This window comes from Hyla sarda, chromosome 1, assembly GCF_029499605.1.
Source record: "Hyla sarda isolate aHylSar1 chromosome 1, aHylSar1.hap1, whole genome shotgun sequence".
In the NCBI taxonomy this organism is placed as follows: Eukaryota; Metazoa; Chordata; class Amphibia; order Anura; family Hylidae; genus Hyla; species Hyla sarda.
In genome coordinates, this window is record NC_079189.1 from 382,328,956 (window position 1) to 382,354,747 (window position 25,792).

The 25,792-nt window shown below is 42.8% G+C and overlaps 1 protein-coding gene across 9 annotated transcripts in view; it reads left to right on the plus strand.

Moving 5' to 3' along the window:
* Window positions 1-25,792, plus strand: part of AOPEP (aminopeptidase O (putative)) — a 697,195-nt gene that overhangs the window by 504,911 nt on the left and 166,492 nt on the right. For all 9 annotated transcript variants that reach the window (XM_056524681.1, XM_056524688.1, XM_056524672.1 and 6 more), the window contains one exon: window positions 11,428-11,488. In XM_056524681.1, coding sequence (XP_056380656.1) covers window positions 11,428-11,488 — 61 coding nt within the window. The remainder of the gene's footprint in view (window positions 1-11,427; window positions 11,489-25,792) is intronic.

The following is a 25,792-nucleotide window of genomic DNA, read 5'->3' on the forward strand; positions in this document are numbered from 1 at the left end:
CAGCTCCCAGCATGCCAACACAGCAAACAGCTGTCAAGGCATGGTGGGAGTTGTAGTTTTGCAACATCTGGAGGGCCACAGTTTAGAGACCACTCTCTAAACTGTCGCCCTGCAGATGTTGCTAGGCAACAGACTCCCGGACACGCGGCGTCATACTCACCTCCACCGCCGCCATGATCACAGCCTCCGCCGGGTAAGTGACCGCCGCTGCCGCCGCCGCTGCTATTACACGGTTCCCCCCGCTGTGCCCGGACACCGATGGGTGGGGGCATAGCGGGGGGGAACCGAACTTTAACCCCCCCGCCCCCAGTCTGCTATTGGTCGGTCGCTCCGCCGATCAATAGCAGGGATAGGAGGGGTGGCAACCCTGCCACCTCACTCCTATCTCTTCAAGGGGGATCGAGGGTGTCTTGGACACCCCCGATCCCCCTTATTTTATCGCGGCGCCACCGTTGATGGGCAGGGGGAGAGCGCTCCCCCTGCAAACACCATAGATGCCGTGATCAGAACTGATCACGGCATCTATGGGGTTAATGCTGTCGGGACCGGCGCGATCGCGGCCCCGGCAGCTGCGGTGGGCCTCCGGCTGTGATTGACAGCTGAGTCCCACCCGCGATCTCCTGCGCTGCCCGCGGCAGAGCAGGAGATCGCTTGGACGTATGCATACGTCCATTTGCGCAAACGTGTAGTTCGTCTGGACGTATGCATACATCCAATAGCGGGAAGGGGTTAAAGATTATTTTTTTTATTTCCTTAGATTTAGGATTACATAAATATTTATGATTATTCATTTCACTGACACTGGGACAGGAAAATGCCATTCTACTGTGTGTAGCTTTGCTTCTTTTCTATATGTTTAGCGACATAGTTATTAGGCTGGTATATGTATATAATATAATTTAACAGGTCTTGCAGGGTTGATGTGATGGCATCTGTTGTCATCAGATGAGGCATCTCAGGCATGGCGGAGCCTCTTTTTACTTCTTCCTGCTTGTTTTTCCTAAGTAGAGCCAGAATTCTAGGGAGGATTTATGGCATCTTGCATAGTCAGGAAATTACTTTTTAAATATTAAAACACTGGACAAAACTGACAATGGAAAATAACTTGGGAGTATTAATAGATGGCAAATCTAACTTTAGTAACTAGTGCCAGCCACCTGCTGTCAAGACAAATGAAATCATGGGAAAGGAAAAAAATGTGCCTTAAAGCACATGATAAAAACATAGCGTAGAGCTGCATGAAATACTGAAATACAGTTTTAGACACCTATGTAAAAGAAAAAAACATAACAGGGATGAAGATGCATGTGGCCAAAGTATTAATAGAATGAGATAAAGGAAATAACTTAAACATATTAAAGCATGACAAATGTATTATATTCAAAGAGTAATCTCCACTAGATAAAGATGGGTGCTTTATCTATGGGTTTTGGAGTAAATTTTTTCCCCAAAAAAAAGGAAAATTGCAGGTTATTGGTGCCATCCTTTGTAACTTCTTAAAGAGCACCTGTCATCAAACCATATTTTCTAAACTACTGTAACTCAGATTATATTCCCTAACTACTCCTTACACTCCTGCACTTAAAAAGCTCTGTATCATACCTTTCCCCTCGATCACATTATGTGAGCTCCCGGCAGGAGAAAGTGGGCGTTCCCCCGCAGGCGAAGTGTCACTGAAATTACAATAACCTAAAAAAATCTCGATACAGACATGATAGCAACTAGATAATCTTTATTAGAAACCCCAAATTAATGACATAATTGACCCACCCATAAAAAACATATACACTCAGACATGAATAAAAACTCAGCAGCAGTGGGAGAACACAGAGTTGAGAATAGTTCATATGTACAAATCCAAAAATATATATATGACATATGCTTGGACCAAATTTATAATCGTATGCAGCTTAACCCGATAACGACCATGGACGAGTATAGACGTCCAGGTTGGCGGCCGTTCCCGCACCTGGACGTCTATACTCGTCCATTCTTCACGTGGGTGCTGCCCAGTGCACCCACGAGATCGCGGCAGGGACTCGGCTGTATCACACAGCCGGGACCCTGCTGCACTGCCAGGACTGAAGTAAACTTCGGTCCCGGCAGTTTTAACCCTTACAGCCGCGGTCGGAAGTGACCGCGGGCTGTAAGTGTTATGACAGAGGGAGCTCCCTCTGTCACTCCTGCAGCACCCAGCATCGCGATCGCGGGGTGCTGTGTGTGTCCGCGGCTGGCCGGGGCCTGCTGCACTGCCGGGAGTGAAGTTCACTTCACTCCCGGCAGTTTAACCCTTACAGCCGCGGTCAGAAGTGACCGCGCGCTGTAAGGAGTTCTGACAGAGGGAGGGGGCTCCCTCTGTCTCCTCTGCAGCACCCCGCAGCGCGATCGCGGGGTGCTGTGTGTGGCCGCACTGCCGGGAGTGAAGTTCACTCCCGACAGTTTAACCCCTACAGCCGCGGTCAGAAGTGACCGCGCGCTGTAAGGAGTTCTGACAGAGGGAGGGGGCTCCCTCTGTCTCTCCTGCAGCACCCTGCATCGCGATCGCGGGGTGCTGCTGCATACCTGGGCTGCCGGGGGTCCTACAAAGACCCCCAGGTCTGCCCTGGGTATTGCCTGCCAGTGAAATATGATGCCTGCTAGTGAAAACTGGCAGGCAGCATATAACTGCAATGCTTTGGAATACTAAGTATTCCAAAGCATTAAAAAGTGTAAAAATAAATAAAATAAAAGTGTAAAAATAAATAAAAATGTAATAAAAGTGTAAAAAAAATATATATTAAAAATACATTTATTAAATGAATCTAATTTAAAAAAAAGCATAATGTGTAGGATCGCATTGGCGGACATCCGCAGCATGTAATATGCTGCGGATGTCCGCCACGTGATCCTACACATTATGCAGCAGTCACGGTAATGAGCTCGCTGCTGCGGCTGGGTAGCTTTGTGCGTCCACTCATAGCGGCGGATTTTCCGCCAGCAGTCATGAGCGGACACACTGAGCTACCCAGCCGCAGCAGTAATGGATATATTCGCCATGAGCGGGTGCTTATTCCCACAACATGGCGGATATATCCATCAGGAGCCTTAACTGTCACAGACAGACGCGTTATACTGCCAGCCGACCAGCCAATAACTTGTAGGGGTGCGGTATATAAATGGGGTCACTTGTGGGGGTGGGGGTACTGTTCTGCCCTGAAAGCCAAATGGCGCTCCTCTCCTTCTGAGTCCTACCACGCGGCCAAGGAACCATATATGGCCAAAGCGGGGGTATTTCTGAACATGGGACAAGCAGCTAAATAAAATATAGGGTGCATTTCTTTCAATATCAGAAGTGATGTACAAAAAATATGCCCCCCAAATGATGCATTTGTGAAAAATTGCAATTTTCGAATTTTTAACACTGACTTTGTAATAATTCCTGCCAAAAAACTATGGTGTTAAAATACTCACTGTACCCCCTAGCGAATACCTTGAGGGGTCTAGTTTTTAAAATGGGTCATTTGGGGGGGTGTTCCTATGTTCTACTACCTTTTAATTTCTGCAAACCTTGCATAGCACATAAAAAAACATGTACTTTTCAAATTTTCTAAATTTTCAAAATTTCAAGTTAAATTGTTAGGGTTCTAACTAATTTAAAATGTTAATTAAAAACTAAAAAATGACGTCAAAATAAAGTAGACATCTGAAAGTATAAGTTTCATGAACTATTTGGTCAGTAAGTATAAATATATGCAACCAATTAGTGTTAAAATAGCAAAAAATCGTAATTTTTAGTAAAAATTTCATGATTTTTTGCATTGTAAAAAAAAACTACAAATGATATCGGCTTACTTTTACTATGTACATGAAGGACAACTTGTGACAAAAAAACAATGTCAGAATTATCGTGATTGGCAAAACGTTACCAGAGTTATTCTCTAATAAAGACAGACATCCCCGATTTGAAAAAACAGGCCTGGTCTTTCAGGGGCGTACAGGTTTATTTGCATTGGTCCTTAAGGGGTTAAATCAATCTGCCTAGTTCAAACCCGGACCCAGCATATACCAACAAAAAAAAGTGGTAAAGTGCATATGGCAGCGAAATAGGTGCCTTATTGTTTATCCATCACTGGTTCTCAACAGCCCATATTGCACACACGCCACAAACAAATACATAGAGAAAAATGGAAGTACAAATCAAGTGGTAAGTATTCCCAAAGACTCCAGTGTTCCCCCACCTCACACTCCAATGCGTTTTGTCCCGCTTCGTCCGGGAGTGATGAGGAGGGGGGACACCCGGAGCTATATATAAAAGGCCATCATGTACATACCAATCACAAAGAAAACATGTTGGTGCCAATTAACGCGGCACTTGAGATGCCACCTCCGGTCAGTACACTGAACCGGATCTTACGTCTTCATCTCGTGAGATCTGCCGCAATTGCGACATCACCCGGGAGACGAGAACGAGGTCCGGTGCAGCAGAAAACACGGGCATGCGCACTCAAGCGCACGGCGCACAACATACCATATCAGGTAAGGGAACAATGCCCTGAGATGCCATTACCCAGAGAACGTAATGCATAGGCAACAAATGAATGAGAACTCCCCATGAACTTCCTATTCATCCCGAAACAAATAAACAGGTCATGCAAAATAAGAGTGAATAAATAATTAAGTGTAGGTGAATGTGTGTATACAAGAAATAGAAGAAAAGAATGTATAAGGATGTGAAAAAACGCAATCATTGGGCAAAAACCGCAAAAACACTGCAACATAGACTATACACATAATAGTATGGAAAAAATAAGTGATGAAAATTGTATATGAAATGTATAATCAAAAAATAAATAAATATATAGGTGACAAATTAATTCATAAATAAATATACAAACATATATGTAAAAAATTGTGTGTAAAAAAATTGATTCATAAACGTGTGAATGAATATTGCAAGTGAAAACTAATGTGCTTAGGAAGTGTATTACTGTGTACATAAATAAACATGGGAGGCAGTCCTGCTAGGCTAGGTCAGAGTAAAAGATATATGGTCAAAAATTAGAAAGAAGAGAAAACGTGTCTAAAATAGCATAAAATAATGACATTTCTTTAGAAAATGATGTGAAGTCTGCGGCAGGGCCCTTGTCGCAGACTGGTCACTAGATAAAATGTTTACAATGGTATAAAATACTAAAAATATAAAATATAAACAGTGATATTGCACTTCAACAATTGGACAATGAGACAATGAAAGTGGGGCAATGGGACAGTGCAAACAGTATCTGTTTAGTTATACTGTAAAGTCATATTTTAGGAGCCGGGATTAATCCAGATGAAAGTGCATGGCAAAAAGTTAATAATCCAATAGGGTAATTTTCAGTAGCTCTGGAGCCTCCCAAATTGGGGCTCACTATAAACGTTTTTAGGTGCAGAGATACAGGCGATGCCCCCTCTACCTCAACGGCACGGGGACTGAATGCAAGAGGGCAATCGCTATACAGTTTAGGCACTTTGTGCCTCTTACCGGCTACAGTGTGCACAGTCAGATGTATGCGGCTGTACTTGCGATCCGGATGCAAGCGATCCGGATGCAAGTACAGGGGTGATAGGATCCGGTGCTGGGGGTCGGAGATGATGGCTGGGAAGCAGCGTGTGGCAGCGCTGTGAAGCCTAGCGATCGTAGCAGCGTATGGCAGTGCTGGAGGTATCCTCTCTACCCCGACGGCACGGGGAGCAGGTGAGAGGGAAGGTGAGTTACGGCAATGCGGTAACAATTGTCTCAGATGATGTGCGGGGTTGTCTTAATACCAGACGCGTTTCGGGGAGCTGCATCCCCTTTTTCAATGGTGGAGGTTCAGGAAGACTCAGGAAGAATTATTTTATGCTATTTTAGACACGTTTTCTCTTTCTCTTCTTTCTAATTTTTGACCATATATCTTTTACTCTTACCTAGCCTAGCCAGACTGCCTCCCTTTTTATACTATTAGTACTCTTTTTTGGCACATGGGTATGTGCAACGCAGTATCCTCGGTATAGGTTTTCCCTCTTTTTTATGTTGAGCTCCCACATTTTTTGTATATAAATAAACATGGTGTGAATAATAAAAGTGAATGATAAATACATTACTGTGTATAAAAAAAAAATAATGAATGTTACTGAAAAGATGATCGATTAAATAGTAAATAAATTAGATTTTAATAAATGAATAAATTAGTGCATAGAAATAAATGGGAGAAAATAATAAAAGAAAAAATAAATTAATAAATGTGACACTATAAAAAAATATGAAACATATATAAAGTGCATGTATATGACATATCCGGATCGGCGACATCAGATAATTCTTCATATTTCAATCACCTGACATTCTAACCTAAAAATGGAAAAGATAATAATACACATAATTAGAACATGACAGACATTTAAGTAGGTTTGTGCAATGTTACTGAAACCTGCGAGAGCTGTGCCTTGCCATGCCCCGCACGCACTTCCTGAGTTTGGTCTCCTGCTAGGCGGGGAGGAGACCAAACTAACTGATTGACTTTTAGCAGGGAACAGAGCCACCTAAGTGGCCGTTTTTTCAATCACATAAAAACATATAAAGGTTGAAAATGTTAACAGAAAGTAAATAGCAAAGTGTCTTATAATAACATAAGGAGCAATATATTAAAAGTTTAGTTTGATGACAGGTACTCTTTAAGAATGAAAAAGTTTGTAAATCCAGTGCTTACATGTAGTGTTGAGCCAAACAACTCCCATAAGGTAGTAGACACTTCGGGGGAGATTTATCAACACCTGTGCAGAGGAAAAGTTGCCCAGTTGCAAATAGCAACCAATCAGATTGCTTCTTTCATTTTTCAGAGACCTTGTTAAAAATAAAAGAAGCACCCTGATAGGTTGCTATGGGCAACTGGGCAACTTTTTCTCTGCACAGGTTTTGATAAATATCCCTCAAAATCTTTACTCTGCTAAGTCTTTCTCATAAACCGGTGTCAAAAATATGTACACATTGGCCCAGATTTACTAAAACATTCTAATTCTTAGACATTGTTAATTTAGACTTGAAAGTTTAAATATGTGCCAGATTTATCATCGTGGGTCATGCTGTTTGATAAATCTGTAGGCTTAAGCTGCACCAAGCATTGCACCAAGTGTTAACTTCCCCATTTACTGAGGAGAAAAAGACCAGTACCTAAAAGTGTTCAAAACTCATAGTAAATGTGGTGGAAGTCATTTTAGCCAGTTTCTGGTGCAAACTGCACTATAATTCTGTCACATTTGCAATCGTATATCTGGGCCAATGTCCCATGTGTGATCTACCAATTCATTTTTTTGAAGGTAACAATGGTACATTTCTTTGTGGCTTATCCAAAATCAGTTTAGATTTAGAATCAGCCATAACTACTGTGTAACGTCCATAATTATGGCATGTCATGGCTGCAGCAACATGAACAGGAATTGGCTGCACTAGATCAGTGGGAGACATGAAAAATGAGTTTGTTATTTTAGGCAATATGCAGCTAAAGCTGTCTTTGAATAAACCTCCAATACTGTGCTTACCCCCTCTTTCCCTCTTATCTTACCATATCACTTACATTATTTAACTGATATTTTATTGTTTTCTCGGAATGCAGGAATTTCAGTGTAGCATGTCATGTAGGGTGACCACTAAAAAGTCCATAAAAAGTGATGTATTTGTGTTTGTATGCTGGGATGCATGTACAGGGTATTGTAATTGTAATCCTCATTCATTTACAGTTCAGAGTAACTGCTGCCAGTATCTGAGCAATTGATATTCGTTTTATTGTTTTCAAATTATCTACAAATAGATGGGATTTAAAGATAAAAACAAATGTAAAATCATGCTGGCAATGACACTGTATTTTGTTTTTATTACTCATATTGCATAGTTTGTTATCCGTTCATATTCTATTGTTCTTCTGTGTAATGATTTGTATGTCTGTTTATGTTGGTAGATTGTCAACGAAAAATGAATATGTTGTTTCTATATCATGAGTACAAAGAAGAATTTGTGTGTCATCATAGACAAATACTTTGAGGACTTTGGACCATTAGATTTATACTGTGGATAGAAACGAAAAATTACAACATAAAAATGAAGATGGGTTTGATTCCAAAAGAGAGATATGCTGGGTTACAACATAATCTTAAATGTTCTAGTGTGCTTTTATAAGGCTAAGTTTCCACTTGTTTTTTTTCTGGCAGTTTTTGGAATACTGCCTGTTACGCCGAGCGCTCCGGGTCCCCGCTCCTCCCCGGAGCGCTCGCGGCATCCTCTCATTCGCAGCGCCCCGGTCAGACCTGCTGACCGGGTGCGCTGCAATATCACTCCCAGCCGGGATGCGATTCGCGATGCGGGAGGCGCCTGCTCGCGATGCGCATCCCGGCTCCCGTACCTGACCCGTTCCCCGTCTGTCTTGTCCCGGCGCGCGCGGCCCCGCTCCTTAGGGCATGCGCGCGCCTGGTCTCTGCAATTTAAAGGGCCACTGCGCCACTGATTGGCGCAGCAGGCCTAATCAGTGTTATCACCTGTGCACTCCCTACTTATACCTCACTTCCCCTGCACTCCCTCGCCGGATCTTGTTGCCATTGTGCCAGTGAAAGCGTTTCCTTGTGTGTTCCTAGCCTGTGTTCCAGACCTCCTGACGTTGCCCCTGACTACGATCCTTGCTGCCTGCCCTGACCTTCTGCTACGTCCGACCTTGCTCTTGTCTACTCCCTTGTACCGCGCTTATCTTCAGCAGTCAGAGAGGTTGAGCCGTTGCTGGTGGATATGACCTGGTTGCTACCGCCGCTGCAAGACCATCCCGCTTTGCAGCGGGCTCTGGTGAATACCAGTAGCAACTTAGAACCGGTCCACCAACACGGTCCACGCCAATCCCTCTCTGGCACAGAGGATCCACCTCCAGCCAGCCGAATCGTGACACTGCCACTGCAGTTTTTGAGCCAAAGCCAGAAGTGTATTTAAAAGGAATAGGACATATAAAGGAAGGACTTCTACTTCTCTTCCCTTATGGATCCACTTCTGACTTTGGCTCAAAAACTGCAGTGGTAGTTATCCAAAAACTGCCAGAAAAAAAAACAAGTGGAAACTTAGCCTTAGAGAACAATAATGTTTCGCCCAAAAGCAGTTTAACACCTTAAGGACCAAGGGCATACTGGTACTGTCTATGTCAGGTACTGTCCAGAGCGGGAGCAAATCCCCATAGGAAACCTATCCTGCTCCGGACAGTTCCTGACATGGACAGAGATGTCAGCAGAGAGCACTGTGGTCAGATAGAAAGGAAATTAAAAAAGAAACAAACTTCCTGTGGAGCATACAGCAGTTGAAGGATTAAGATTTTTAAATAAGTTATTTACAAATTTGTTTAACCCCTTAAGGACTCAGGGTTTTTCAGTTTTTGCACTTTCGTTTTTTCCTCCTTACCTTTTAAAAGTCATAACCCTTTCAATTTTCCACCTAAAAATCCATATTATGGCTTATTTTTTGCATTACCAATTCTACTTTGCAGTGACATTAGTCATTTTACCCAAAAATTCACGGCAAAATGGAAAAAAAATCATTGTGCGACAAAATCGAAGAAAAAACGCCATTTTGTTACTTTTGGGGGCTTCCGTTTCTACGCAGTGCATATTTTGGTCAAAATGACACCTTATCATTATTCTGTAGGTCCATACGGTTAAAATGATACCCTACTTATATAGGTCTGATTTTGTCGCACTTCTGGAAAAAATCATAACTACATGCAGGAAAATTTATACGTTTAAAATTGTCATTTTCTGACCCCTATAACTTTTTTATTTTTCCACGTACAGGGTGGTATGAGGGCTAATTTTTTGCGCCGTGATCTGAAGTTTTTGTTTTGATCGGACTTTTTGATCACTTTTTATTCATTTTTTAATGGTATAAAAAGTGACCCAAAATACGCTTTTTTGGACTTTGGAATTTTTTTGTGCGTACGCCATTGACCATGCGGTTTAATTAATGATATATTTTTATAGTTTGGACATTTACACACGCGGCGATACCACATATGTTTATTTTTTTTTTATTTACACTGTTTTATTTTTTTATGGGAAAAGGGGGGTGATTCAAACTTTTATTAGGGAAGGGGTTAAATGACCTTTAACAGCACTTTTTTTACTTTTTTTTTTTGCAGTGTTATAGGTCCCATAGGGACCTATAACACTGAACACACTGATCTCTCATGCTGATCACTGGCGTGTATTAACACGCCTGTGATCAGTGTTATCGGCGCTTGACTGCTCCTGCCTGGATCTCAGGCACGGAGCAGTCATTCGTCGATCGGACACCGAGGAGGCAGGTAAGGGCCCTCCTGGTGTCCTGTAAATTGTTCGGGATGCCGCGATTTCACCTCGGCGGTCCCGAACAGCCCGACTGAGCAGCCGGGTTAGTTTCACTTTCACTTCAGACGTGGCAGTCAGCTTTGATCGCCGCGTCTGAAGGGTTAATACAGGGCATCACCGCGATCGGTGATGTCCTGTATTAGCCGTGGGTCCCGGCCGTTGATAGCCGCTGGGACCGACCCCATATGACGCGGTGACCCCGCAGCATATCGCGGGAGCAGGCGGAGGATGTAAATATATACGTCCTGCGTCGTTAAGGAGTTAACGTTCTGGCATTAGTTGATAAAAAAAAAATAACATTTTTTTCCAGCTGAGTACCCCTTTAAGGCCAAAATGGGCTTGGTCCCCCTTTAAAAATCAAGCCCATTTATTTTGGCCTTAAAGGGGTACTCCGCTGGAAAACATATATATATATATATATATATATATATATATATACACACACATCTATATTTAATCTGAACCTTCACCAGATGCTGTGCTGATAAGTAGTTGAAGCTACTGTATGTTTCATTATTATTACCTTGCCCAGTTTTGTGCTACTCAGTTGTTTTTATGCTGCCACAGCTTGCAGTTTGTGTAATCGCGAATCATGATACCTCATTCCTTCTCATAGTTAATGCCTTATTGCCTTACAGCTTTCTGAATTCCTATTCTTTACTGTCTTCTCATACAACACAGATCTGCTATTGATAGATTGCTATGGATTTTCAGTGCGTGACCCACTGCCTGACATATAAAGCATGTTATGCCCCTTCAGAGAGTGGGAAGAAGGAAGAGAGCCAGGTAGCAGTGGGGATATCAGCAGGGAAGTTGACAGGATATGTGATGTTTAGTACTTTACAGAATACATTAAACAAGTTGGGGAAAAAGACTTGAAGCATGGTCAAGTGACTGCAGCTACAGACAGTATATTAGTAGATGATAAATCATACTCTGAATAAAAAATGTGGACATCATTTTTAAAGGTCAGAAAACTCCTATAACAAATACCATATGGCATTCGTGTATTGCAATTATTTGCACAAAATGTTGAGTTGCTATTCTCTTCTCTTATAGACAAGGCTTGTCTGTCGATGTCATCTACCAAATCTGGCTCGACCCTCCAGGGATGCCACAGGTAAGTGCTAAATATTTTTTAGCAGGAACTGCTGACAGGATAAATCACAATATCCATATCATGCACACACACTGTAGAAGTACTGTAACTGATAAATCACACAATTATTGACCCAAATCTATTTAAAAATAATTTATTTCAGTCTGTCCTGATAACTATTTACTGTACACTGGTTTGTATAAAATAATCATAAATTCATAAATATTTGTATGTTGTAGGACTAAAGTAAAAAATGGAAGTCTTGTGTGAAAAAATATGTGACTCTAACTTGCCAAACTTGAAAGTAAAAATCATGCACTAGGATTTCGGTGCATGGAAAGCTGGCCTCTGGTATGGCAAGGTCATAATTATTATTAAGTTTACCAGGTTGGTTTAATTGAGGCAAAGGAGCATTAATAAGAAAAATATGGAGGGTTGCTTTAATAGTATACAAGGATTGTACTAAAACTACTACTAATAATATGTTTCACCTACACTCTCCTAAGGAAAAGTAAATATTATACTCCAATATTTATAGATAGCAACCACTGCCGCAACTATATAACCTACACTTGCTATCGAAAATCATATACAAACACAATATCATCAAGTATCAAAAAAATAAATAAATACATTTATTAGCAGCCATATTACAGAAATATCCAAAAAAGGACTCAAAAAGGACAGACACTCCTACACCTTAAAAACATACACCCCAAAACAATAACACCAGGGTCCCAAACCGCAATACCATCTGTGATTAGAGAGCATTATGCGAGATACCGTATATGAACAGCTCCATATGACCACAATAGGCGGTAATGCTAAAACCATATGCGGATTATCTCCACAATAGAATAATTAAACTGCATTACCTGCTCCTAGCATATTGCCGGCGGCCATCTGGGGACCCCGTGTATCCTCAACGGACGTCGTTTCGTGGGCTAACCCACTGACAAAGTGGGTTAGCCCATGAAACGACGTCCGTCGAGGATACACAGGGTCCCCAGATGGCCGCTGGCAATATGCCAGGAGCAGGTAATGTAGTTTAATTATTCTATTTTGGAGATATACCGCATATGGTTTTAGCATTACCGCCTATTGTGGTCGTATGGAGCTGTTTATATACGGTATCTCGCATAATGCTCTCTAATCACAGATGGTATTGCGGTTTGGGACCCTGGTGTTATTGTTTTGGGGTGTATGTTTTTAAGGGTTAGGGGTGTCTGTCCTTTTTGAGTCCTTTTTGGATATTTGTGTAATATGGCTGCTCATAATGTTTTTTTTTGATACTTGATGATATTGTGTTTGTATATGATTTTTTATACTAATAATATGTTAACTTATTTATAATAGACCAACAATTTGTCAAAGTGTTAGTAAAAATACACTAACCCTAGTATACATTTTGCTTTTACTGAGTAATAACATAAGACTACATACATGTTATTACATTTTAGAAGATATATTTTATTCATTTTGCTATGCACCTGTGGGATTTTCACAAAATCACATCACAAATATCCCATACACTTTATGTGTTAAGACAGTATAGTCTAATCATTATTCTTTTTTTTATATAGGAATAGTCAAATAAAATAATAAACATCACCAAAATGTAAAAAAAATATTACCATTTCAGTCTGGTTTATATAATATATAATCTACAAATGATAAATTCCTTTTAACCCAAGCTTGCCTTGTGCTGTAAATTTACAGCACTTGCAGATGTGCTTTAAAAGGAACCTGTCACTATTTTGTTTTCTAATTCACAACAAATGCAACTTACAAATATTGAACAAAACAATGCATGTTTAAAGGAAAACTGTCAGCTTTCTCCCCCCGCATTAACCAGCAGTACTGGCTGGTAGTGTGGGGGACGGTGATCAGTTTGGTTTTAACCGTGCCCAGATGCGCTGCAGCGGTCCGGTCTTCTATTTTAGGAATATGCAAATGAGGTGCTAACTTGCACCGGTCGTGCTAACTGGCACTCTGACGTCAGCATTTTTGTCAGCAGCGCCTTCCAGCTCATCAATATTCCTCCCCTCCCTCCGCCTCTCCCTCTTCTCCCCACTCTGTAATGAAGAGAGAGGGGAGGAATATTGATGAGCTGGTCGGCGCTGCGGCCAGCGGCACTGACGTCAGAGTGCCAGTTAGCCCAGCCAGTGCAAGTTAGCACCTCATTTGCATATTCTGAAAATAGAAGATTACGCCGGAACGGCGCGGTGGATCCGGGCACGGTAAGGACCAAACTGATCAGCGTTCCCTGCTCTACCAGCCAGTACCGCTGGTTAGTGTGGGGGCAGAAAGCTGACAGTTTTCCTTTAAGTACAATACAATGTAAACATGGGTATGTAAATATAAGTATTTTTTTAATCGTGTTGACCCATAAAATCAATAATAGAATTTTACTGTAAAGTGCACTGCGTAAAAATGAAATCCTCCAAAAGTTGCAAAATTTAGTTTTTTTGTTCAATTTCCCCACAAAATAATATTTTCTTTTTTTTGTTGCATCGTACATTTTATAGCAAAAGAAAAGGTTTCATTACAAAGTACAATTGGTCACAGAAAAATAACAAGCCTGTGGATGGAAAAATAAAAAAAGTTTAGAATTTTAGAAGGCAAGGAAAAAAAATAAAATCGCAAAATTGAAACTGGCCTTGAGCCTTAAAGGGATACTCTGTTGGAAACATCTTATCCCCTATCCTTTGGATAGGGGATAAGATGTTAGATTGCGGAGGTCCTGCCACTGGGGACCCCCACGATCTCTGGACCGGCATCCCTGTCATTCGGTGCACAGAGCGAAATCAGCCCTGTGCCCGATGACTCGCGCGCAAGCTGACGTCTATGGGAGGAGGCATGACAGCTATGTACTAGCCGTTACGCCCCCTCCCATAGCCATGAATGTAGGGGGCGTGGCGTGACATCACGAAAGTGGAAGCTGCAAGCTACCATGTTCCGGACACTGCCACTGCTGGCCCGAAAATCACGGGGGTTCATTTTTTGTATGATAAAGCTCCATTTTTTGTCTGATGTAGCTTCATTTTTTTAATCATGTAGCATGCCATCCAAAAAGTTATCATAGAGTGTTTAGAAATGAATAAAAGTGATTTTTTGTGATAAAAAAAACTATCTACATTAGCCAAGGAGATCAGGATAAAACTTGTTTGGTGCATAAAGATGACACTTAAAGAAAACAATTAAAGCGTACCTGTCAGATCACCCAAAAAAAACAAAACTGTTATATGTTGCTTGGTATCTCATCCTGATCATGTACATACCATTTTTATGTGTCTATGACCTATAGTTCTCTCAGAATTAGCTTTATTTCTGAATTACCTTAATGTTGTCAACCAGAAGCAGGGGGGCGGGTCCCTTTCTTCACCTCAGGTGATAACCACTCCCCTTCCCTCATTCTCCTCAGTCACTGGGAGTGAGCATCTGTAACCCTTTCCTTTCTGGTTTCATGTTACACACACACACACACACACACTGTGTTCTTACTGTGTGAGTTGTAGTTTTGCAACAGCTGGAGGCACATGGTTGGTAAAACTCAGACTTACAGCAGTGTTGCTGCAGGCTGTGTTCCTCCTACTGTTGCAAAACTATAACTTCCAGCATGCCCACACATCATTTGGCTGTGCAGGCATGCTGGAAGTTGTAGTTTTGCAACAGCTGGAGGCATATGATTGTAGTCCCCACAAACACATTTACATCATTTATTCATATGAAATACAATGAAAAAAGGACAAGCTAGCAACTATAAAGGGATGCACACCATAGATATTAGACCATATGTATATATGAAGTATCTTTATTGACATATCTAGACATAAAAAAGGAGAGTACACAGACATTTTAAACCATTTAAAATACAATATACAGAATGTAATCTTACAACGCCCATCCCATCCTGGGTATAGTAACCCAAAGAAAATGAATGCTGTTCAGGCCAAAATGCAGACGGCATGTAGCAAACAGAGACACTGCAGTATATAGAACAAACTGCACCTACATGAAGATAATGGTCAAACAACAATCCTAATATATTGTGTATAACAACTGCTCCCTCATGATCACAATAAATCACTCTAAAAATAACATTTCATATGCACCATAATATGTACCGTATTTATCGGGGTATACCACGCACCGGCCTATAACACGTACCCTCATTTTACCAAGGATATTTGGGTAAAAAAAGTTTTTTAGCCAAATATCCATGATAAAATGAGGGTGCGTGTGTGCGCATGTATACTCCGATATACCCCCAGGAAAGGCAGGGGGAGAGAGGCCGTCGCTGCCCGCTTCTCTCCCCCTGCCTTTCCTGGGGTCTAGAGCGCTGCTGTCGGCCCTTTTCACCCCCTGGCTATCGACAGCCAGGGGGAGAGAAGGGGCAGCGGCACCCATTGCCGGCGCCGCTGCCCCGTTGCCTCCCCCCATCCCCGGTGGCATAATTACCTGAGTCGGGTCTGCGCTGCTCCAGGCCTCCGTCGTGCGTCCCCAGCGTCGTTGCTATGCACGGCCTGGCGCTCTGACGTCATGCGCCGCGCCGTTCAGCGCATAGCAATGACGCCGGGGACGCACGACGGAGGCCTGGAGCAGCGCGGACCCGACTCAGGTAATTATGCCACCGGGGATGGGGGGAGGCAACGGGGCAGCGGCGCCGGCAATGGGTGCCGCTGCCCCTTCTCTCCCCCTGGCTGCCGGCACCAATAGTCAGGGGGACAGAACGGGCAGCGGCGCCGATAACCAGGGGGTGAAAAGGGCCGACAGCAGCGCTGTAGACCCCAGGAAAGGCAGGGGGAGAGAAGCGGGCAGCGACGGCCTCTCTCCCCCTGCCTTTCCCTGGGGGTGTATCGGCATATAACATGCACACAGACTTTAGGCTAAAAATTTTAGCCTAAAAGGTGCGTGTTATACCCCGATAAATACGGTAAATATGCAGATCATAATAAATATCAACTAGTAACATATAAAGTGCTGTGTGCTGCTAGCATGCAAAGGTGCATATGCTATGAGGGATGCCTTTGAATCTCAAGTCGTCTCTGTTTAAATGCCTGGACTTCCTACATCCAGGCACAGGGAAAGCAGACCCCACGCATTCCGCCTCCAGCTATGGAGGCTTCCTCAGGAGTAATCTGTTCCTCTCTGTGTCCCGATTATATATCTTGGTAATCAAGAAAAACACATGTAAAATGACCTGTGTATAATACATCACCATCTATCTCATGTGGCATTGTGTTGCCCACTCGACCAGAAACAGACAACCGGAAGCTGAGAATGTCATGTGATAAGCGTGAAATATGCACAATGTAAGGGATGAAAAGGAGGCTCTATGTATAACGTACTAGTCTCAATGCAGGGGTGAAAACGAGGCTTCATTCATACGGAGGTGATAACGAGGCTCTATACATAAGGGCAGGGCCTTAGTGTCAGTCAGGGGATGAAAGCGAGGCTTAACACATATACTGAAAACCAATCCAAGCGAGGCTTGACACGCTATTATACTAAAAACAAATCCATAAATGAATGAACGGGGCCCTATAAATGACATATTACTGGGCTCTATGCATAATGGCCCTCATTTACTATCACCAAATCGACAGAATTTGTCGGGTGGTTGCGACACTAATTGCCGAACCACCCGACTCGGCTTGCTGAAAAGCCGAAATAAGGGCGTTTCCCGACCAAAACCTTACTTTCACACAGATTTACCAATTTTCCTTTTTTTTTTTCCTGACAGCTGCAAGCTGTTGTAAAAAAACATGTTCACGTTTGTACAAAGTAGTTTTTTATGTTAAGATATATATATATATATATATATATGCCCCCCACACAGCGCAAACATATGCCCCCAGCAGCGCATGTATATACAGTAAATATGCCCCTGGCACAGCGCAATCATATGGCCCCAGCAGCGCATGTATATATATATATATATATATATATATATATATATATATATATATATATGCCCCCCGCACAGCGCAAACATATGCCCCCAGCAGCGCATGTATATACAGTATATATGCCCCCCACACAGCGCATACATAAGCTCCCGGCGCATGTATATACATATGTCTCAAGCGCTATCAAGGACAAGCATTTTCTTAGCAGAGCATATCTCCGGGAAGCCGCTGTCCGATGCTCTGATAATTCTCCGCTTGTCAATCATAGCGCTTCAGAGGCATATGTGTATAGAAGCGAAGTGGGGAGCAGACATATAGCGTTATCTGGTCCCCACTTCGCTTCTATACACAATCCTCAGCAAACACCACAGCTGCCCCATCGCCTCCCCCCATCCCCGGTGTTATAATTACCTGTTCCCGGGGCCCGCGCTTCTTCTGGCTCCGGCGCTGCCACATATCAGCAACCTGTGTGGACGAGTCGTGCCAGGGGTAGCAACCTGTGTGCCGACTGATGCGGTGGGCTCTGGTGAAAACCAGCAGAACCTTAGACTCTGCTCCCTGGCATGGCTCACATCATCATGCACACACGCCCAGAGGATCCACCACCTGCCGTGACCCGTTACAATTAATGAGATTTGTAAGAAAAATTATAACCATATGCAAGTGAAATCATAAGAGTGATACCAATAGTAATATTCAAAGACTTTGGTGATACATATATATAATTTAGATCCATATCTCAAAGAATATATAACCCCCATCTAGTGCATGCAGTCAATCCACCACCAATACCCATGTTCAGTATTATTACTTAAACCAAATTCAAATTAAATATAAATAAATAAATAAAACCCCTAACTAAATCATAAAGATGCATCTCCAGAGAATGTCAAATAGACATAATCATCATCTACCTACAAGCTATATATCAAATACTGAACCACCCAATATGATTTGGAGTGGAAAATGAAGTGTTTCTCACAGAAAAGGATTGCAGTAACACATGTTTTGCTATACACATGTTTATTCCCTTTTTGTGTATTGGAACTAAACCAAAAAAGGGAGGAAAAAAAGCTAATTGGACATAATGTCACACCAAACCCCAAAAATGGGCTGGACAAAATTATTGGCACCCTTAACTTAATATTTGATTGCACACCCTTTGGAAAAAATAAATGAAATCAGTCGCTTTCAGTAAGCTTCTTACACCTCTCAGCCGGAATGTTGGACCACTCTTCCTTTGCAAACTACTCCAGGTCTCTCTTATTGGAAGGGCGCCTTTTCCCAACAGCAGTTTTAAGGTGTTCAGTGGGATTTACATCTGGACTCATTGTTGGCCACTTCACAACTCTCCAGCGCTTTGTTGCCATCCATTTCTGGGTGCTTTTTGATGTATGTTTGGGGTCATTGTCCTGCTGGAAGACCCATGATCTCGGATGCAAACCCAACTTTTTGACACTGGGCTGTACAGTGCGACCCAAAATCTGTTGGTAATCCTCAGATTTCATGATGCCTTGAACACATTCAAGGCACCCAGTTCCAGAGGCAGCAAAACAACCCCAAAACATCATTGAATCTCCACCATATTTCACTGTAGGTACTGTGTTCTTTTCTTTGTAGGCCTCATTCCGTTTTGGTAGACAGTAGAATGATGTGCTTTACCAAAAATCTCTCTTGGTCTCATCTGTCCACAAGATGTTTTCCCAGAAGGATTTTGGCTTACTCAACTTCATTTTGGCAAAATGTAGTCTTTTTTTTTTATTTCTCTTTGTCAGCAGTGGGGTCCTCCTGGGTCTCTTGCCATAGCGTTTCATTTCATTTAAATGTCGACGGATAGTTTGCGCTGACACTGATGCTCCCTGAACCTGCAGGACAGCTTGAATATCTTTGGAACTTGTTTGGGGCTGCTTATCCACCATACGGACTATCCTGCATTGACACCTTTCATCAATTTTTCTATTCCGTGCATGCCCAAGGAGATTACCCACAGTGCCATGGGTTGCAAACTTCTTGATAATGTTGCACACTGTGGACAAAGGCAAATCAAGATGTCTGGAGATAGACTTGTAACCTTGAGATTGTTAATATTTTTCCACAATTTTGGTTCTCAAGTCCTCAGACACACAATGCAAAGACTAAGTGAACTTCTCTCCTTTTTATCTGCTTTCATGTGTGATTTTTATATTGCCTACACCTGTTACTTGCCCCAGGTGAGTTTTAAGGAGCATCACATGCTTGAAACAATCTTATTTTTAACCTCTTAAGGACCCAGCCATTTTACACCTTAGGACCCGACCATTTTTTGAACATCTGACCACTGTCACTTTAAACATTAATAACTCTGGAATGCTTTTAGTTATCAATCTGATTCCGAGATTGTTTTTTCGTGACATATTCTACTTTAACATAATGGTAAAAAAATTGTAACTTGCATCCTTTCTTGGTGAAAAATTTGAAAATTGTATGAAAAATTTGTAAATTTTGCATTTTTCTAACTTTGAAGCTCTCTGTTTGCAAGGAAAATTGATATTCAAAATATTTTAATTTTTTTTTCACATATACAATATGTCTACTTTATGTTTGCATCATAAAATTGATGAGTTTTTACTTTTGGAAGACACCAGAGGGCTTCAAAGTTCAGCAGCAATTTTCCAATTTTTCACAAAATTTCCAAACTCACTATTTTTCAGGGACCAGTTCAGGTTTGAAGTGGATTTGAAGGGTCTTCATCTTAGAAATACCCCACAAATGACCCCATTATAAAAACTGCACCCCCCAAAGTATACAAAATGATATTCGGTCAGCCTTTTAACCCTTTAGGTGTTTCACAGGAATAGCAGGAAAGTGAAGCAGAAAATTCACAATCTTCATTTTTTACACTCGCATGTTCTTGTAGACCCAATTTTTGAATTTTTACGAGGGGTAAAAGGAGAAAATGTATACTTATATTTGTAGCCCAATTTCTCTCGAGTAAGCACATACCTCATATGTCTATGTAAAGTGTTCGGCGGGCGCAGTAGAGGGCTCAGAACCGAAGGAGTGACAAGGGGATTTTGGAGAGTACATTTTTCTGAAATGGTTTTTGGGGGGCATGTTGCATTTAGGAAGCCCCTATGGTGCCAGAACAGCAACAAAAAAAACCACATACCATACCATTTTGGAAACAAGACCCCTTGAGGAACGTAACAAGGAATAAAGTGAGCCTTAATACCCCACATGTGTTTCACGACTTTTGCATATGTAAAAAAATAAAATAAAATTTCACTAAAATGTGTGATTCCCCCCAAATTTCTCATTTTTGCAAGGGTTAATAGCAGAAAATACCCCCCAAAATTTGTAACCCCATCTCTTCTGAGTATGGAGGTACCCCATAAGTTGACCTGAAGTGCACTGCGCGCGAACTACAATGCTCAGAAGAGAAGGAGTCATATTTGGCTTTTTGAGAGCAAATTTTGATCGGGGGCATGTCCCATATAGGAAGCCCCTATGGTGCCAGGACAGCAATAAAAAACCCACATGGCATACTATTTTGGAAACTAGACCCCTTGAGGAACGTAACAAGGAATTAAGTGAGCCTTAATACCCCACACGGGTTTCACGACTTTTGCATACGTAAAAAAAAAAAATATTTCATTAAAATGGGTGTTTCCCCCCAAATTTCACATTTTTGCAAGGGTTAATAGCAAAAATTTGTAACCCCATCTCTTCTGAGTATGGAGGTACCCCATAAGTTGACCTGAAGTGCACTACGAGCGAACTACAATGCTCAGAAGAGAAGGAGTCATATTTGGCTTTTTGAGAGCAAATTTTGCTCGGGGGGCACTTCGCATTTAGGAAGCCCCTATGGTGCCAGGACAGCAAAATAACCCCCACATGGCATACCATTTTGGAAACTAGACCCCTTGAGGAACGTAACAAGGGGTACAGTGAGCATTTACCCCCACTGGTGTCTGTCAGATCTTTGGAACAGTGGTCCGTACAACATTTTTAATTTGCACAGCCCACTGTTCCAAAGATCTGTCAGACACCAGTGGGGGGTAAATTCTCACTGGACCCCTCATTACATTCCGTGAGGGGTGTAGTTTCCGAAATGGGGTCACATGTGGGGTTTAGTTTTTTTTGCGTTTGTCAAAACCGCTGTAACAATCAGCCACCCCTGTGCAAATCACCTCAAATGTACATGGCACACTCTCCCTTCTGGGCCTTGTTGTGCGCCCCCAGAGCACTTTGCGCCCACATATGGGGTATCTCCGTAGTCGGGAGAAATTGCATTACAAATTTTGGGGGCTTTTTTCCCTTTTACCTCTTGTCAAAATGAAAAGTATAGGGCAACACCAGCATGTTAGTGTAAAAAATTTATTTTTTTACACTAACATGCTGGTGTAGACCACAACTTCACATTTTCATAAGGGGTGAAAGAAGAAAAATCCCCCCAAAATTTGTTAGGCAATTTCTCCCGAGTACGGCGATACCCCATATGTGACCCTATACTGTTGCCTTGAAATACGACAGGGCTCCAAAGTGAGAGCGCCATGCGCATTTGAGGCCTAAATTAGGGATTTGCATAGGGGTGGACATAGGGGTATTCTACGCCAGTGATTCCCAAACAGGGTGCCTCCAGCTGTTGCAAAACTCCCAGCATGCTTGGACAGTCAACGGCTGTCCAGCAATACTGGGAGTTGTTGTTTTGCAACAGCTGGAGGCTCCATTTTGGAAACAGTGGCGTACCAGACGTTTTTCATTTTTATTGGGGAGGGGGGCTGTGTAGAGGTATGTGTATATGTAGTGTTTTTTACTTTTTATTTTATTTTGTGGTAGTGTAGTGTAGTGTTTTTAGGGTACAGTCACATGGGCGGGGGGTTACAGCGAGTTTGAGCTGCCGTGCAAAATTTGCTGCATCGCAAACTTGCAGCCCGATACTCACTGTAAGCCCCTGCCCATGTGAAAGTACCCTGTACATTCACAGGGGGGGACCTCCAGCTGTTGCAAAACTACAACTCCCAGCATGCACAGTCTATCAGTGCATGCTGGTAGTTATAGTTTTGCAACAGCTGGAGGCACACGGGTTGGGAAACACTGAGTTAGGAAACAGACAATGTTTCCCAACCAGTGTGCCACCAGTTGTTGCAAAACCACAACTCTCAGCATTCTCAAACATGCTGGGAGTAGTAGTTCGGCAACATCTTTAGAGCCAGATGTTGCCGAACTACAACTCCCAGCATGCTTGGAGTTGTAGTTTTGCAACATCTGGAGGACTACAGTTTGCAGACCACTAATACAGTGGTTCTCAATCTGTGCCCTTCCAGATGTTACAGAACTACAACTCCCAGCATGCCTGGACAGTAAGGGCATGCTGAGGATGTGTAGTTTTTCAACATCTGGAAGGGCACAGTGGTCTCCAAACTGTGGACCTCCAGATGTTGCAAAACTGCAACTCACAGCATGCCCAGACGCCAAGGGCTGTCTGGGCATGCTGGGAGTTGTAGTTTACAGGGTCCCAATACAGCAATGCATGTCGCTTTACGGCGACGTGCATTGCTGTAAAGGGCCCGACCGCGGCTGAAGATCTACTCACCTGTCGCCGCCGCCACCATCTTCCTCGCCGGGATCCGGGTCTTCAGGGACGAGGTAAGTACCGGGGCCGGTCCCCAGCACTCCCCCGTCCCCCGCCGTGTCCTCCGGTCTTCCTCCCGTCCTCTCCGGACTTTCAGGGGCCGGGCAGGACGGGAGGAAGTAACCGCCCCCCCCCCCCCCCTGCGATTGGTCGGTTAACTAACCGACAGATCGCATGGGGATCGGAGGAGGTGGCAGGCTTGCCACCTCGCTCCTAGTCTTCAGCATGGTCCTGGCTGTCTGTGACAGCCGGGATCATGCGAAATTACCGGGCGGTCGGGTCCCAGAGACCCGATCAGCCCGGTATCGCCGCAGATCGCAAGGGCGATTTCCCTTGCGATTTGTGGCGATCGCCGACATGGGGGGCCTACATGGCCGCCCTCGGCGTTTGCCCTGGATGCCTGCTGAAGGATTTCAGCAGGCATCCGGTTACGATCTCTGCCCGGCGCGTGGCAGAGACTGGAAAACGCCAGGGCGTACTAGTACGCCCTGGGTCCTTAAGGCCCAGGGTGTGAGGGCGTATCCATACGCCCTGGGTCCTTAAGAGGTTAAACAATTTTGAAAGGGTGCCAATAATTTTGTCCAGACCATTTTTGAAGTTTGGTGTGACATTATGTCCAATTATCTTTTTTTCTTCCCTTTTTTGGTTTAGTTCCAATACACACAAAGGGAATAAACATTTGTATAGCAAAACATGTGTTACTGCAATCCTTTTCTGTGAGAAATACTTTACTTTCTTGAAAAATTTCAGGGGTGCTAACATTTACGGCAATGACTCTATAAGGAAGTCCCAAGCATCCCACCCATTATCCCATGGGAGAATACCAGTTTCAACAACCTTAACAGAAATGCCCCAGTAAGGGTATATGCACACGGTAGAATTCCGCACGGATTCCACATCAAATTGAAGCACAATAGACTTCAATGGGATTTCGCACTTCCATTCACACTTCAGAATTTCAGCATGCATAAGCCGCACGAAATTCGCACAAACCAGAAACGACCCAAATGAATGCAGACAAGGAATAGGTGCGGATGTGCAGAAATTCTGCCATGTGAAAATACCCTAACTGTCTTGCTGTTGTAATTAGAGATGAGCACATTTTTTGAAAAATTCGATTCGGACAATTTGCCAAATGTTCTGAAAAAATTTTGTTTGGTTTGAATTTATTTGCGGTGAATTGCTATTAAAAACGGCTATTTCTGGGCTACAGAGAGCCTCAATAGGGGTGTAGAACTATTTGCCTTGCTGTAACACGCAAAGGGTATGTGCTGGGTTAGTGAAATAATACTGTTATTCAGTATGACATGCAGATTCTTTTGGAAATGTCCTACATGCCATGAGAATGTAGTGACAAGAGTTACCTTTGTGGACTTCTTACCTGGCTTTTATGGATCAAAATTGTTTATTTAAATTCTATTATATATTTTTTTCAAAATTTACAACTCACTTTTCATAAAGTATAAAAAGTCTTTAACCCCTTGCCGCAAAACACCAGGTTTATATGCCGCTGCAGCACGGGAGGGTTATGAAGCGAGCTCACGAGCTGAGCTCACATCATACCCGCATGGTCCCGGCTGCTATCAGCAGCCAGGACCTGTGGCTAATGCCAGACATCTCTGTTCCGGCAGATGTCCGGCATTAACTCTTTAAACGCGGCGATCAAAGTTGATCTCCGGGTCGAAAGTGAAAGCTTCCTGGCTGCTCAGTCGGGCTGATCGGGACCATCGCGGTAAAATTGCGATGTCCCGATCAGCTAGGATGCAGCAGGAGGGTGCCTTACGTCCAATGGGCAATTGATTGCTCCAAGCCTGAAATCCAATGCAAAGGCATTGTTCAGTGTATTGAATCAATGTACTGCATGTTATAGTCCCCTATGGGGGCTATAACGTTGCAAAAAAAAGGGGGGGGGAGTTAATAAAGATGATGTAACCCCTTTCCTAATAGTGGGGATCAAAAGTTTAGGCCCCCGAGGTAAAAATTTGTATTAATGTGCATAAAGAAGCAAAGGAAAGATGGAAAAATCCCCAAAAGGCATCAAATTACAGATTAGACATTCTTATAATGTCAACAAAAGTTAGAATTTATTTCCATCATTTACACTTTCAAAATAATAGAAAACAAAAAATGGCATCTGCAAAAGTTTGTGCACCCTGCAGAATTTATAGCATGCACTGCCCCCTTTGCAAAGCTGAGACCTGCCAGTGTCATGGATTGTTCTCGATCATCATCTGGGAAGACCAGGTGATGTCAATCTCAAAGGTTTTAAATTCCCAGACTCATCTGACCTTGCCCCAACAATCAGCACCATGGGGGAGATTTATCAAAACTTGCCCAGAGGAAAAAATGCCCAGTTGCCCATAGCAACCAATCAGCTCACATCTTTCATTTTTAACAGGGCCTCTGCAAAATGAAAGAAGCAATCGGATTGGTTGCTATGGGCAACTGGGCAACTTTTCTTTGCACAGGTTTTGATAAATCTCCCCCCATGGGTTCTTCTAAGCAGTTGTCTAGAAATCTGAAACTGAAAATAGTTGACGCTCACAAAGCTGGAGAAGGCAATAAGAAGATAGCAAAACATTTTCAGATGTCCATATCCTCTGTTCTGAATGTAATTAAGAAATGGCAGTCATCAGGAACAGTGGAAGTTAAAGCAAGATGTGGAAGACCAAGGAATATATCAGACACAACAGCTCGCAGAAAAACAATTCAAAACCCACGTTTGATTGCACAATCCCTCCAGAAAGATCTGGCAGACACTGGAGTTGTGGTACACTATTCCATTATAAAGAGATATAA